Source organism: Dipodomys spectabilis, unplaced genomic scaffold (assembly GCF_019054845.1).
Source record: "Dipodomys spectabilis isolate Male_0828 unplaced genomic scaffold, ASM1905484v1 ptg000234l, whole genome shotgun sequence".
In the NCBI taxonomy this organism is placed as follows: domain Eukaryota; kingdom Metazoa; phylum Chordata; class Mammalia; order Rodentia; family Heteromyidae; genus Dipodomys; species Dipodomys spectabilis.
Window position 1 is genome coordinate 750,657 of NW_024870911.1, and position 15,319 is coordinate 765,975.

At 38.1% G+C, this 15,319-nt stretch overlaps 1 protein-coding gene and 1 non-coding gene across 2 annotated transcripts; one reads left to right on the forward strand and one right to left on the reverse strand.

Annotated features, from left to right (window-relative positions):
• Nucleotides 1–1,862: 1,862 nt before the first annotated feature.
• On the reverse strand, nt 1,863–3,207 carry Myf6 (myogenic factor 6). Its single transcript, XM_042699089.1, has 3 exons — nt 2,658–3,207; nt 2,243–2,333; nt 1,863–1,984 (listed from the first exon to the last, which is right to left on the reverse strand). The coding sequence occupies exons 1-3, from the start codon at nt 3,174–3,176 to the stop codon at nt 1,866–1,868; spliced, it is 729 nt and encodes a 242-aa protein (XP_042555023.1). The 5' UTR covers nt 3,177–3,207; the 3' UTR covers nt 1,863–1,865.
• A 9,626-nt stretch (nt 3,208–12,833) lies between these two features.
• On the forward strand, nt 12,834–12,942 carry LOC122124434. The gene has a single exon (XR_006150548.1). It is a non-coding gene; the product is annotated as a U6 spliceosomal RNA (small nuclear RNA).
• The last annotated feature ends 2,377 nt before the right edge of the window (nt 12,943–15,319 follow it).

The following is a 15,319-nucleotide window of genomic DNA, read 5'->3' on the forward strand; positions in this document are numbered from 1 at the left end:
AAAAGCTTCAAAAATATAGCAACCTCCCAAATCTAAAACCTTTCAAATCTAAAACATTTCTAGTTCTGGGCTGGGAAGGTGGCTCAGTGGTAGAGTGCTTGCCTTGCATGCATGAGGCCCTGGGTTCAATTCCTCAGCACCACATAAGCAGAAAAGGCCGGGAGTGGTGCTGTAGCTCAAGCAGTAGAGTGCTAGCCTTGAGCTGAAGAGCTGAGGGACAGTGTCCAGGCCCAGAGTTCAGGCCCCACGACCTACCAAAACCAAAAACCATTTCCAGTTCCAAGAACAAGCTATAGCAGGCATAGCTTCGTGCCTGTAGAGGGCGCTCTCTTAAACAGTCCTTGGGGAGTTAGGAAACAAAGCTGGACTGAGAAATACTGAATTGGGTGGACTTTTACATATGCAAGGTAAAGACTAGCTGTGCGAGCAAAGGAGGAGAGAAGAGGTTTAGGGAAGGAGTGATAGTACCGTTTACAGAACTAAGAGAAGTAACAATTCAACAGGAATGATTCACTTCTCTCCTCTTCTTCACTTCCAACTGTGATTCTTGGTGGTCGCTTCTTCCTGAGGTTACAGGATAAACAAACCTGGCACACGTTGTAAAACCCTCACGATGAGGAACTCCTGGGGCTTTCAGCCTCTCTAGGGCTTTGCTGTTTGGCCCAGCTAAGAGGTTTCATGTGTGTTGTTGTTGCTTTTTCCTCTCAACCATTTAACCCTTCAATCTCTTGAAGCAACCTTCCCTTCAAAGAAACCCACTTCAAGAGACAGATTGCTCCTTCTTTTATCTTTGTATTTAAAAAACATGCACAAGCCAAAGAGGCCTTGAGCATAGTCCAGTGGGCTAGAAATCAGTCTAGTTCAACAAAACTGAGATGACCAGTAAAATGTCTGGGCACTCCAGATTCATGCTGGTAACTGCCTGGAATACCAACTAAGAGTTAAATTAGTTGAATATCTTTTAGGGGTTAAGAAAAAGCAACTTTTGTTTTGCCTTTTCTGCAGCAAGGTTTTAGTGTATTGGAAAGTCAATGGTAAACCTGGGGGAAGAAAATCTCACCCAGATCACCAAGTCTAGAACAGTAGGAGGAAGAAAGAAATCTTGACTGAAGAAAATTCAGATTATTCTTAGATACTCTTCTCTTTCAATCACAAATGTGATTGAATCACAATCTCTATGCAATATTAAAGGGCTCAATTTGAGCCAAAAGAAAGTAACTATTTTCCCGCTTTAAATCAACCTGAAAGAAAACACCCCAATATGGGCTTAGATGGTGCTTAAATTAAAATACGGCTTTTCTTTATTTTTTTTGTACATGTCCTCAAAACATTTTTTTGTAGTTGAGTCAAATTAAAGCCAAGTTCATCTATATAGAAACTCATTCTTCATATTACAAAGCCAGGTTCCTCACGCATTTTATATACAATCCATCATCCCACATTTAAAATATATTCCTTAGGTTTTACATAAAAAATAAAAGTACTAAGACTATTTACAAAAATATATTAAATACCACTAAAGTGAAACGTTCTCACTTGGCTTCAAACAGGAATGGACTTCTTATGAATAGGGCACAAAAGGATCTGCTTAATAAATTACAAAACCACAACAGACCAAATCTGGCCGCTCTTCCTACAGCACTCAGTTCTAAAAAGAAATAATAATTTTTTTAAAAAGCTCGGAAGCCCGAAGGCCTTGTTCATTGGAGTTTGCACAACAGTTTCTTGGTGAATTATGCTTCCTCTTTCAAAAGCTCCAGGGTCTGGGTTTCCTAAATTTGAATACAATATGACCTAATCAAAATAATTAGGTCGAGAAGAGGTGGGGGGTGGGGGCGGGGAGGGAGTCTTCCTGGTGCGTGGAATTACTTTTCTACCACCTCCTCGGCGCTGGGCAGCTTGCGTTCCTCGGAAGAAATGCTGTCCACGATGGAAGAGAGGCACCGAAGGCTGCTGGAGGCCGACGCATCGAGGCTCGCTGCTCCTGCGCACAGGAGAGAGACAGAGACAGAGAGACAGAGACAGAGCGAGACGAGAGACAGAGAGGCAGAGAGAGAGACAGAGACAGAGAGGAGTCCAAAGACGTGAGAAACCCGTAGCTCTCAAGAGAACAAGGGGACAGCGCGCAGGCCTTGTGTTCTAAAGGCGCCCTTCCTGCAAAGAGCTCCCGCGAGCTCCTCTGCGCCCCACCCTCCCGGGATGCTCTACCTGGGTAGCCTGGGGGCCCTTTGTGTTCATTTACCTTCCTTCGCTGTGATCGGGAGCCCCCTGGAATGATCCGAAACACTTGGCCACTGGGAGCTGCAGGTGCGCAGGAAATCCGCACCCTCAAGCTGGAGTGGGGGGCGGGGGGGGGGGAGGATGGAATCCAACAGATTAGGAAAGAAACAAATTGCCCGGGAGAAGGGGTGGGCAGGGGGTTCCTAGGAGTGGCTCCCCTACTTCCTTGGGCCTGGTACGTATTTCCTGCCTATGGCAGGGACTTAAGTTTGTCTTGGGTCACTGGGGGTTCAGGAAAGAGGGAGCCCCAAGGGGCGGGCGAGAAATGGAGGGGAGGGGGGGGGGGAAATGGGAAGAGACCCCGCAGCTGGCGGTGAAGGCCGCGTCTAATCTCTCTGCCTCTGCATTTCCCTGGCTCGGAGGCCATCTGGGCTTACAATTTCTTGCTTGGGTCTGTAGCTGAAGGGGTCCACCCCTAGCTCCTGCATTTTCTCCTGCTGATCCAGCCGCTGCAGCAGGTCCTGCAGCCTCTCAATGTAGTTGATGGCGCTCCTCAGAATCTCCACCTTGGGCAGCCTCTGGTTGGGGTTGGGCACAGTCCTCCTCTTCAGTGCCTCGAAGGCCTCGTTAATTTTCTTTAACCGCCTCCTCTCGCGCAGAGTGGCCGCCTTCCGCCGGTCGGTGGGGGCAGATTTTCTCTTGCAGGTCTTACAAGCCCAGATCAGACACTGGCCGGGGCAGTGGGGAGCCTGCAGGCCTGGGGGTGCCAGTACGTGTTCCTCTCCGCTGCTGTCGCTCCCCGCTTCAGGGGGCAATTGGTCCTGGCAGGGGGATAGGGTACCCTCACTCCCTGGGTACAGAGGAGAGCCCTCTGCCACTTCTAAGGGCTGCAGAGTAATGTTTTCTCCATCTAAATAGAAGAAATAGGAACCCGTTTCAAAAAGGTCCATCATCATGTTCTTCTCCTTGGCCTCTGACTCGATCTGAACAGGGTGATGGACGCACGGACCCAGAGGAACCACCCAGATGGCATTTAATTAGTGCGGTGACATAAGTCGACCCGGCTTTATATATAGTAGCTCCTGAAACTCAATCCAACTTTTAGCTGTCATGAGCATCAGTCTCCCAACCCGATTACAACCAGCGCTCTCTAGAACACGGAGCTTGAAAGAGAACTGAGAGCTGTCACCTCCCAGAGTGAGGTGACAGTCTCTACGAAGAACAGGTTAAAACAAAATACCTGGAGAGAATCGTGTAATTTAACGCTTCCATTTTGGACAGTTTAGAGCTAACCTGCTTACAGGACAACTTCAAAACAACCGGGGATTAACATTGCCCCGCTCCCCTCCCCCCCAGGCTCATCTGAGTTCTAAGTATAGAATCATGATGAAAGATGTCAAAGGCCATAGCCATTGCTCCAAAATAGCCTGCTTCATATTTGCAGACTGCTTCAGCTCTTTTCTCTATCCTGCTTATCCAAAAGATGTTATTCTTCTGATTAAAACCATTACAGTTCTTCAAAGGTTAGACATGACTTTCAGGCATCAGCCTCAATAGAAGCAGGTAATTCTCTTTCCTCTTTTTTTTACTATGACTGTAAGATGATTTGGGAATTGGAAGGGGTGGCCAACGGGTGCTCACATCTCATGTGACTGTATGAACCTACTTTCTAGATTCTTCTATAAAAAAAAACCTACAACAACCACCTTACCTTCCTTGACTTTCTTCCACAGTGGAGTGCATATGAAGTCAGGAGTGAGATGGATGATGGGACACAATTCATGTACTACTAACTCTTCTTTAAAACTAGTTTAATAAGAACAAGACACAGGACATCTGCACAGGGATGCACCTTCCGCTCCTGCCGGGCACTTGCTTCCCTTCTGCATTTGGGTGGGCACACTTTTCATTTTCATTCTCACTAGCACTGACTCCAAATAATTTGGTTAATAGGATTCAGGAGAGCAAGGTAGTAACCAAGACACAAACCAGGAAGTTGACTCATATATTTCAGCTAGTCTATGGTCCACAGTACAGAGCCAAAGGCCTAGATTCCGAAGAATGCTCTTCAAGACTCGTTTATATGTGCCTGAGAAGTACTGTCTTGCTTCAAGATAATAGTGGTTGCTTCACTGAGTGTTGGTGAGGATTTATTTAATCGATACCCATGTGATATAATTCACATAGCGTATATAGCTTCTTGACGAAGATTAGTTATTTGTAGCATGAAACTATGCCAAGTTAAGACCCATAGTAATGAAGGAAATAAAGCTCAGCTGTTGGAGAAGCTCATCTCCTCCCTCCACCTGCTTGGTTGTTTCTCTCTTCCTCCATCTCTTTCTCCCCCTTTATTTGATTTTTTCTCCATTGCAACTCTGGAAGAATGCCCTTTCCTGACCACTTGCAGTGTCAGCTTGGTTTTTGCCTTTATAGTTCCTACCTACAAAATTAGATAAATGGAAAACATAAAGTTTTATTATTCTACCTCTAGTAGAGATGATTTTAGGCTATGTTACCTATGTTTTTTTTTAAAAAAATATAAACATGTATATAAACGTATGCAGTGTATGTGTGTGCATATATAGAGGGTAAAGATAATACAATGATCAGCTGTCAGATAATTTAAAAGGTAGTTAAATATTTAACTCAAGTTTACTCCAGAGGTGATTCTTCAAAATATCCATTGAGCTCTAGGCATTAAGTTTGGAAATTATTGACTGGCTGTAAGTTTTGGATATTGTGGGCCATATAAATCAAGTCTTAGGTTTTGGGAACGGCAGGAAGCATAGGAAGGTTTAATGAGAAGCCAACAGTATTTGTATGTGGGTGCATGGGTGTATGTGTGTGATTTTCTTCCACTTTCACCACTCTCCTGGTTGTTAAAATCAGCAATGAAGACAGCAGACAGAAAGCTCTAGTTGAATATAACAACATTTGCTATAGAAATTGAGTTTGTGCTGATAGCCATAGTTTATTTTTCTTTTACAGATATGAGACCATTTGAAAACTTATTTTTTAGCCAATAGAAATATTTAGCCCTATTGATCAAATAGGACAATAATAGCTAACTTTTACTCATTTGATATTTGTTACCTAGTAGGTGTCAGAGAATGTCCTAGGTGCTAAAGATAAAGCAGTACAATACTAATTTTTCATTAGTATTCTAAATCTTTTAATGGAATTAGAAGCTAGAGGGATGAATGAAATTGATAAAGGGATAAAAAAAAATCAGAAAAATTGCCCTTGAATTGGGATATGGAAGGCTAAGAAGATAACTGGTTTTTAGCCTGTGATAACTAAGCCAACCCTAATATCTCAAATCCTATATTTCCATCCATAAAATTGGTATTATGAAAAATCCTGTCCATAATTTCAAGGTTTATCATGAAGATGAACATTGAAAAAAATGTAAAATCACTTAAAATATAACACATTTTGGGAAGCAGAGAGTGTTGACCAGTAGATGATAAGTTGTAGATGATAGGAGGAAGTTCTGCTATGATATTGCACAGCAGATGACTACAGATAACAGTAATGCAATGTACTTGTCTAAAAGTTACAAGTAAGGAATTTAAGAGTTTTCATGATAAAGAACTGATAAGTGTTTAAAGAGTTATACTAAATTTGATTTAAACATTATACATAGTATAGATGTATCAAAATACCACATGGTGAGGTTAGGAATGTGGCCTAGTGGTAGTGTGCTTGGCTAACTAGCATGAAGCCCCGTACCACATAAACAGAAAAAGCCAGAAAGCCAGAATGGCACAGTGGCTCAAGTGGTAGAGAGCTAGCCTTGAGCAAAAGAAGCTCAGGGAGAGTGTGCAGGCCCTGAGTTCAAGCTCCAGGATGTATGTATGTATGTATGTATGTATGTATGTATGTATATATGTATGTATGTATATGTATATATATCACACGATTATGGACATACTATAATATGGGCCATGTTTGGTTTGTGTATTAGTTAAAGTAAATTCAAATATTTGAGAACTAAATAGATTCAAAAGATCTGAGAATGTAGCCTAGTGGCTAAGCTCTTCCCTTGCTTAGGCAAGGCCCTAAATCAAATCTCTAGCAAACAAAACAAAAAGAAAACAAAGTTTAATATAAAATTTGTAGCACACCATATAAGATGCTTTTATTACTGAAATTATTTGGTACAAATTAAAATTAGGTTAAAATATCAGTACTAAAGAATTCTGAAGTTAGTTAATAACATTTGAGGCACTAATATTCTTTGATTTCCTGCTGATTTCAGAAGATATGAGCTGAGTTACATTCAGCCAGTTTGCACCTTGAGACCCGGATAAATAATGTGAAAGTTCTCCCTTTCCAATTTATTTCCTTTATTAATATGTCACTATGAGCAAATCAACCAGCATAGAAATATAGAAAAAGAAAATTCTAAAGAAGATTCTAAAATGGAAATAAAAAAGCTTTAGGGACCAGATAAGAGTTGTCACTTAGGTGATGGCAGATTTTTGTGGTATAAAGTCAACTTTCACTTATTATTCCTTATTAAATTACAAATCCTCTTTCTCAGTATGTTCTAGGATTCAAGTCAGAAAAATAGATATTAGTATTCGGCCCTTCCCTTTCTTCCCTTTGTTGTTGTTGTTGTTGTTTTGGAGATTGAGGGCAGAAAGTTGAAGATAACAAGAAAATGCCAGATTACCAGATAACCATCCTTTCTTAGATCAGATCAATGGGGAAAAATAAACAAAAAACACAGAAAAAAAAAAACAACAACAAATACTCTGGTTCCAAACAACAAGCTAGAGAACTCTTGGAACTCAAGCTGCTTACAAAATATGAGATGCCTGTAATTGCAGTTGCGTTATTTCTCAGCAGAATTTGAGAGACACAAATCTTGACAAGTGGTCAAAACAGTCTGATGTATTTCAAATTTCCCAAGTTATAGATAGTTAAAACACGCTTTAAAAAGCTACAGGTCAGACTGGGAATGTGGTCTAGTGGTAGAGTGCTTGTCTAGAACGCATGAAACTCTGAGTTCAATTCCTCAGTACCACATAAAGAGAAAAAGCCGGAAGTGGCTCTGTGGCTCAAATGGTAGACTACTAACCTTGAGCAAAAGAAGCTCAGGGACAGTGCCCAGGCCTTGAGTTTGAGCCCCAAGACTGGCAAAAAAAAAAAAAAAAAAAATACAGGAAAGGCAAATAATTCTAGTCTAATCAATAAAACCAATACTAGGACCTAGAAAATCTGAAAACCAGTTAAATGATAGAACTGAATGTTTTTAAATTGTTTATCACCATATTATTCTTAATTGTATTTTTGTATCTTTAAGTAGTTGTACAAAGGGCAAACATGATAGTTTCTAATTATAATTAAATTTCAGCCATTCTTCATTATGCGCTCCAAGTCTCAGTTTTATAAGGGATGAAATGGCATAAGCAATACATATACCATAGGCTTCTTGTTAGCATGAGATGAAATAATATGAGTCCACAATACGAAATACTCAACAAATATTGATGCCTTTGAAGCCTCATAGTGAACCCGTTGTAAACCTTAATTTTACACAAGGAGTTTAAAATAAATGTGAATATTTATTTGTGTTGATATCAAAATGAAAATATGGAAGCTAATGACTTTACTAATAGTGTTTCACATCCCATGCCTTTGTTAATGTTTTGGTTTACTGGGGTGGGGGAGGGACATCAGCTAAGGGTCACAAGAGTGCTTACGAGTTAGGAAACTTAAAGGAAATGAATACCATTTTGTCAAAGATTTTAGCAATTAAAAGTTTCTGCTGAATGCAAATTCTGAAGGAAAGAGGGACAGAAGTTAATGAGATATTGAGTTCTATTTCTGAGGAGCAAAGTTGTAGTTTCTGGAAAAACATGTATGTTGAGATAGTGTTGAAGTAGGAGAAAGCTCAAAGAGTAAATAAATGTAGAAACAAAGATGAAGGTTTCTTAGCAACTGTTGAAGAGGAGGTTTGTGGATTATTTCTAGGGGATCTGACTATATTGTTAAATAGTTGGATCCAAAGAAAGTGGTTCCATTCATTAGCTGAGATGCAGAACTGAGGGCCAGACTGAAAATGACCGCATTTCCCCAGATATGAAAAGAGAGAAAATAAAGAAAATGGGGTAGGGAAAGGAGGAAGGAAGGGAAAGGAAGAAAAAAGGATGAAAGGAGGAAAGGAAGGAAGGAAGGAAGGAAGAAAGAAAGAAAGAAAGAAAGAAAGAAAGAAAGAAAGAAAGAAAGAAAGAAAGAAAGAAAGAAAGAAAGAAAGAAAGAAAGAAAGATAGACAGGAAGGAAGGAAGGAAGGAAGGAAGGAAGGAAGGAAGAAAGAAAGAAGGAAAGAAGGAAGGAAAGAAGAGTGAAGAAAGAAAGAAAGAAAGAAAGAAAGAGAAAGAAAGAAGGAAAGAAAGAAAGAAAGAAAGGGGGTAGAGTTGGAAGAAAGTGATGGTAGGGGAAAAATAAAGGAGGGTGTAACAATGCTTCATAGGAAATGTACCCATTACCTTGCTCATGTAACTCTAACCCCTCTGTACAGGATCTTTACAATAAAAAATCTATTATAAATAAATACAGATGTAAAGAAACATGCATTAGTGTGCACAATTTTTTGTGGTAAGAATACTTAAAATCTAAAAAAATAAGAAAAGAAAAGAAAAAGAGAGGGAGGGAGGGAAAGAGGGAAAGAAAGAGAGAGGAGGAAGAAAAGGAAGGAGGGAAGGAAAGAAAAACAAAGGAAAGGAAAGACACTAGAACTCAGACTAGCTTCCAAAGAGCTGCTCAACTAGTAAGGGTGGTGAATGGCCCTAAAAGTTCTAAGGGGAAGGAAAGGTCAGCTGAATGAAAAGTAGCATTCAGAAAAGGTAGATTAGTATTTTAAATTTGTGGTTGCTAAGTAAGTAACACAAACCCTGCCCCTGTAATTTACCTAATCTACAGTGTGTGTGCCTGGCGATTTCCAAACACTGTGGTAAAAATAGTTTTTCACTTAGATTGACAGAACATTTGAGTCACTTCAGGGGACAAGGAGAAAAGACCGCGAGGAGGAAAAGGAAAGATAGTAAAGTCACCTGCTCTGTCTGCAGTTTCTAGATGATGGTAGTGAGACTAAAATGGGGCTTGGCAGAGACTGGAAAGGTGGAGAAGTCACTTTAATTGAAAAGCTTACGTGTAGTGCAGTCCTAGGAGCCATTTTGTCTTCCCTCTCTCCCTACATTGCCATACAGTAGTAACAGAAGTTCCACAAAAGCACTTGTGTTCAGTTTATACACTAGCCTCAGAAGGACACATGAAGACTGATGCTGCTAAATTCTTTCGAGACGTACGTTCCTGGGAAGGAGTCAGTGAATACTCCTCTAGCTGAGAAAAATCTCATTCCTTGGTGCAAAATAATGTGATGTCTTCTGCATAATTTAGTATCTCCTGTGTCACTTTCATCCCTATTTCTGCATGGATGAGTAAAATCAATGGACTATGAGAAGTTTTCAAGTCACATGAACAGCTAGCACAGGAATGTTTATGACTGAGTAGGTACCAGGGGTCCGGACCCCTCCCCCCCCAGAAAAACATCATAGATACGTGCATGAATTCTCATAAATATGAATAATATGTAGACTACAGAATACAGATGTTTCTTTTCAAGTAGGTAACAAATAGGAGGTTTGATTTTTAAACATACAGCAGGACTAAACCCAGCTCTGCCATATGTCAATCATTTAACCTTGAAAATATTTTGTAACCTCATTAAGTTCCATTAACTAGACAATTACATATAAACCACATCATTTTATAAGGTTATTTTTAAGGTTAAGATAATTTTATTGAAGCCATATATGAGGTTGAGAACCTGGCAGATATTGAACATAAACCAGTATTGAGTTATTTAACCTGTACATGAAAGGAAAAAAGCATCCATCTATTTAATCACCCCAATAAATCAAACTCTTCTGATTTATATATGAATAAAATTCAGTTTAGTATTAAAAATATAAATTTCCTACTATGTCCTTTTAATTTAACTCTAACATAAAATGCAGTTCCTTTTTACGTAAAATATTACATAAAATTTATATCATGATATAATGTCGAATACAACTAGTCTAATACAACTAGCATTTAAAAGCTCTAAGATACATGGAATGGTCTCTTGATATTGTTTAAATCTTTGTAAAATAAAATGAATTGGGATATTAACATGATCCAAATTATAGAAGTGCCTAGTGTTGCGATCCTGCTAAGCTAAACAGATGTCTCTAGTGTAGAATGGTCAGCCAAGTATTTTGTTACTGCCCTCCAACTGGTTGCTTATGACATATTGCCCAAAGTGGTTGGTGCTTTAAGACCTTTGTCAGGATCTACTGTGATAAATAGCCACCACTGTACAAACACATGATTCAACCATGTCTCCACAGCAGCTCAAAAAAGAATAGTTGTCTAACTAGTGATGCATTTATATCTAATTTTTCCCCCAAACCAAGATATCTTAGAATCTGGATATTACATGTTAGTCCTGAGGTAAATAATAGATTCCAAGGATTATAGTATATTTGAATTGCATATAATCTGGAAGTTTTTAATTACAGGCACCATGTGTTCACATAACAATCATAATTTCACATCTGGGCTAGATGGTGAGATATCAGAAAGGCCTTGTTGTATGATTTCACAATAGAAGTGTCATTTTTATTAAACCACTGAAATTCATTTTTTAAATTTTCATATATTGAACATACAGGTTATCACAGGATGAAAGCGTCTTCAATTATAGCAGTAGATGGTATTTAAAAATTGCTACTCTTAAATAGACTAGACTAGAAATTAACAATGTATAAATATATTTTTATTTTGAATATTTATACATGTTATTCATCTCTGAAATTAAAAATCAACACATGCCCAGTAGAGAAATGCTTACATAAAAGCTCTTCATTGAATCTTCACAGTATTTTACCAAATAATTTTATTTATTTATTTTTTGCTTGAACTCAGGGCCTGAGTATTGTCCCTGAGCTTGCTTGCTCAAGGCCAGCGCTCTACCTCTTTAAGCCACAGCTCCACTTCCAGCTTCCTGGTAGTTTACTGGAAATAGGAGTCTCATGGACTTTCGTGCCTGTGTTGGCTTTGCACCACCATCATCAGTTCTCAGCCCTTTGAGTAGCTAGGATTACAGGCATGAGCAGCTGGCACATGGCCAACTTTGTCTATTTTAAAGAAGTAGTAAGTTACATAGATAATTATCATTAGCCAACAATCATGTAATATGAGCTAGCCCCTGGCTTTTATAGCAATGATTTGTATAATCAAAAAAGTTCTTGATTCTTTTGATCATGACAAGAAGAATAATCATCTGGGGTCCACATAGCTTATAAAAGTGTTTGTTCAGGAATCCAGTGAGTAAATTAAATTTATTTTCTGTTGGATGTCCTAAAGGGTCAGGTTTGATTGTTGAGGGCTAAGATTCAGACTTGTATTCTCTCTTATTAGGGAATAATATTTTGACCTTTGTTTGGCCAGTCCTGGGGCTTCAATTCAGGGCCTGGGCACAGTCTCTGAGCTTCTTTTGCTCAAGGCTAGTGCTCTACCAATTGAGCCAGAGCTCCACTTTCAGCTTTTTTTTTTTTTTTTTTTGTAACTGTGGAGAGAAGAGTCTCACAGATTTTCCTACCCAGATTGGCTTTGAACCATAATCTTCAGATCTCAGCCTCCCGAGTAGCTAGGATTACAGTCCTGAGTCACCAGTGCCTGGCCGTTTTACCTTTCTGTCATTCTTTTATTATTATTATTATTATTTTTTTTTTTTTGCTAAGTCGATGTTAATTGTTCTAAGGAGTTTCACCATGGTGTTTCACAAATGCATATGTGGTGACATTTATGTTAAACTCACTGATAGCTATTCTATTATTTTAACACATATAATGAGAAGCAGAAGAGGAAAAGATAGTCTAGTTCAGCACATTTATGGTAGAATAAAAGTGGTGTAGAGAGTACATTATCCAAACCCTAAATCATACATTGCTATGTGTCCTATTTTTTGCCCAGTCTGTTCCATATACTGTAGTTACAAGGACAGGATCAAGTTGACAAGGAACCCATCAAATAGAAGGTATGTGGGGTCAAAATGGGATTCTCTGAACCTCTAATGCAATGGTTCAGCCAGGGACCAGTGGCTCATGTCTATAATCCTAACTACTCAAGAGGCTCAGATCTGGTGGATCTCAGCTTGAAGTCAGCCTGGGCAGAAAAGAAAAAGTGTGTAAGATTTTATATTTGATAGTTAGCAAAATACAAGTCTGGAGGTATGGTGCTAAAACTAAACCACCATTTGTGAGTAAGAAAATCAAATAAGAGCATGAGTTCAAACCTGATATGGATACACAAACAATAATATCTCCTCAGGAGTCTTTTCCAATTAGAATTAGACAGGAATCACACATTTTGAGAATATTATACTCTTGAATTATTGAGATTTCTAAATGTATGTGTGATCAATGATGCTAAAAAGGAAAATAAAACAGAAACAAATACTGATTGAATCTATTTGGATAAAAAAGCACATGGATAAAAGTATTCTAACTTCAAAGACTGATTGTCCTTGAAAAGTTCAAAAGTTGCTTATAACTTAGTGCTGGCTTTGGCAACACATACACTAAAAATTGAAAAGATCATTGAGAAAATTAGCATGGCCCCTGTGTGAGGATAGCATGCAGGTTTGTGAAGCATTCTATGTGCTAAAAACATTCTCCATAATTTATATAAGGTGAAATAGGACAAACTTCAGTATAAATGTTTTAATATATTGGCTTAGTAATATGACTTAATTCTTAAAGGTTTTACATTAATCATGTTCATTAATGGCTCTTAAAATATGGATGGAATATACTTCAAATTTTTAACCAGTTTTAATTATTCTTTTAGTCAGTGTTAATAATCAGAATAAAAAGAAACAAATTTTACTTTTATTAATGTCCATGTAGTAATTGACAGGTTGGAGAGTGTTCATTTCTAATGAGGCTACTACTGAAGAAGTTGAAAAGTTATTTTATTTCCATTTTTTAAAGTTAATTAGAAACAATTTGGTTTGGACCTAAAAAGAAACACGTTAGCTAAGGGTAGAATTTCTGAATTTGTTCCCAAGAAAAGACAATCATATTCTATTGGAAATTAACAAAGTAAGGGCTTCTCTGCCCATAATAAAGCATTTCTTTCTGCTAAATGCTTTAATGGGGACTGTGACAAGCGTGACTCCTATGGCAGATATTTGTTCAGTATGGTTTTCTTTCCATATAAAGACCGTATTATATTTCTATGGTTCCTAAACTCTACTCCTCACGTCCAAAACTTGGGGTTAACACCAACTGTCCATTTTTTACACGTGTTCATTAATTTCTTTTCAATAGGAATATTCTCTTTGCTCAGCTGTTATTATGACAATTTAAGATTTTTACAGACTTCTGATATAGCTCTTTCTGTGTTCAGAGGATGGCATAACAACTGGGACCTACGATCTCTCGCAGGGTCAGCAGTACAATTTGCCACTTGTTCCTGACACACTCTCAGAAAGCGATACTTTAGCTTGACTTCATAAAAAGTAAAAAAGAAAAAAAAGCAAAAGGTAAGTAGTTCTCTTCATCAGGCCTTAATGGTCATGGCAGCAGTAAATCCACACTGATGCTTCATTTTCTAACCTGTCTCCTTCCACACACCTGTCCTGGTACATCCAATAGATTCCTGGTTATAGACTGCATATATATTTAAAAGCTCCTTTTTACAGTTCTCTGGTTGAGAACTGCATGTGCGCAGCTCATCTCATAGCTAACTAACGGATGGCTCGCCAGCAAGAGAGATTAATCATTGTATCTTTTTCTGAAGTATGGTCCACTTCACTAATTTTTATCACAATCAGGAAAGCCCCTCATTTTAAGGATTAGTAGGCATTAAAATGACTAGCATCAGGAATCTGTACAGAAGTGCGTAATCTTCGTGTTGTAATCATGTGAAGCTGGACCGTGAAGCGGTATAACTTTTCCACAGCACAACAAGTTCTTTTCGTGTGTGTCAGTTTTTGTTTTGGGTTAGTGAGAAACATCACGTCACAAAGAAAGAATGTGAGAGTCAAGGACGGATCTGTGCTTTTACCAATCAGTTCTACTGTTCCTGGAAATGTTTGTACTTGAGGGCTACCAAAAGGCAGTAATTGTTTTGGGATTATTATGCTTCAATATGACATATGTATGTTAAATGGTTTGATTGTTTTGGTATTCTTTTAACATTTTTTAAGCTCAATTAATGTGACTTAGTCTATTAGACTTTGTATTGTTATAATAGCTCAGAAACTGGTGTTTTGCCTTGTTTTTAAAGAACCACATCCTATTTTTAATCTGACATGTAAGTTTCCAAAACACCTAGACTTTTCTTGTTGCTAAACTTTTTCCTTGCTCCATAATTTAGTATTTTAAATAATTTTTTCTAAAGCTCAATAACATTTTTCTTTACTCTTATCCATTTCAATTAATTAAAAAGCTTGTTTTTTTCTGACTTTGAAGAAAACCCTAAATTCAAAGGAATAAGTTATCTTTTGAAGATTAAAATGATGATTAAAATCAGTTTTGGGGTATACGATAATACCATAACATATTTTGACAGTGGAAGTTACTTAAAGTGTTTTATAAATAAATTTTCTTAACAATACGCTTCACCAGAGGAAGTACAAAGTATGATGTTATAAGATTTTATAAGATTAATGTGAAATTTTGTAAGGTTCAATGATTTAGATCTATCTTCAGAAGTGCGCAGCAGGACATTTTTTTGGTGCTCTGGAGCTTTGTCATAGTCTGAGAATAAAGATGAATAATAGTGAAACAGAGACAAGAGAAGAGGAAAGGGTAGGAGGGAGAGAGAAAGAGTGGGAAGAGAAACACAGAGAGAGAAAGAGAGAGACACAGAGAAAGAGAGAGACATAGAGAGGAGTCCAGTTAAAGTTATAAAATGATTTTGATTTCAAGATTGACCATCAGACTTCTATCAAATTTGACTCTATAAAAAAAATCGCAAGATTACGAAAATCAATGCATAACCAAAAATTATTTAAATGTTTACTGGATTGATGGA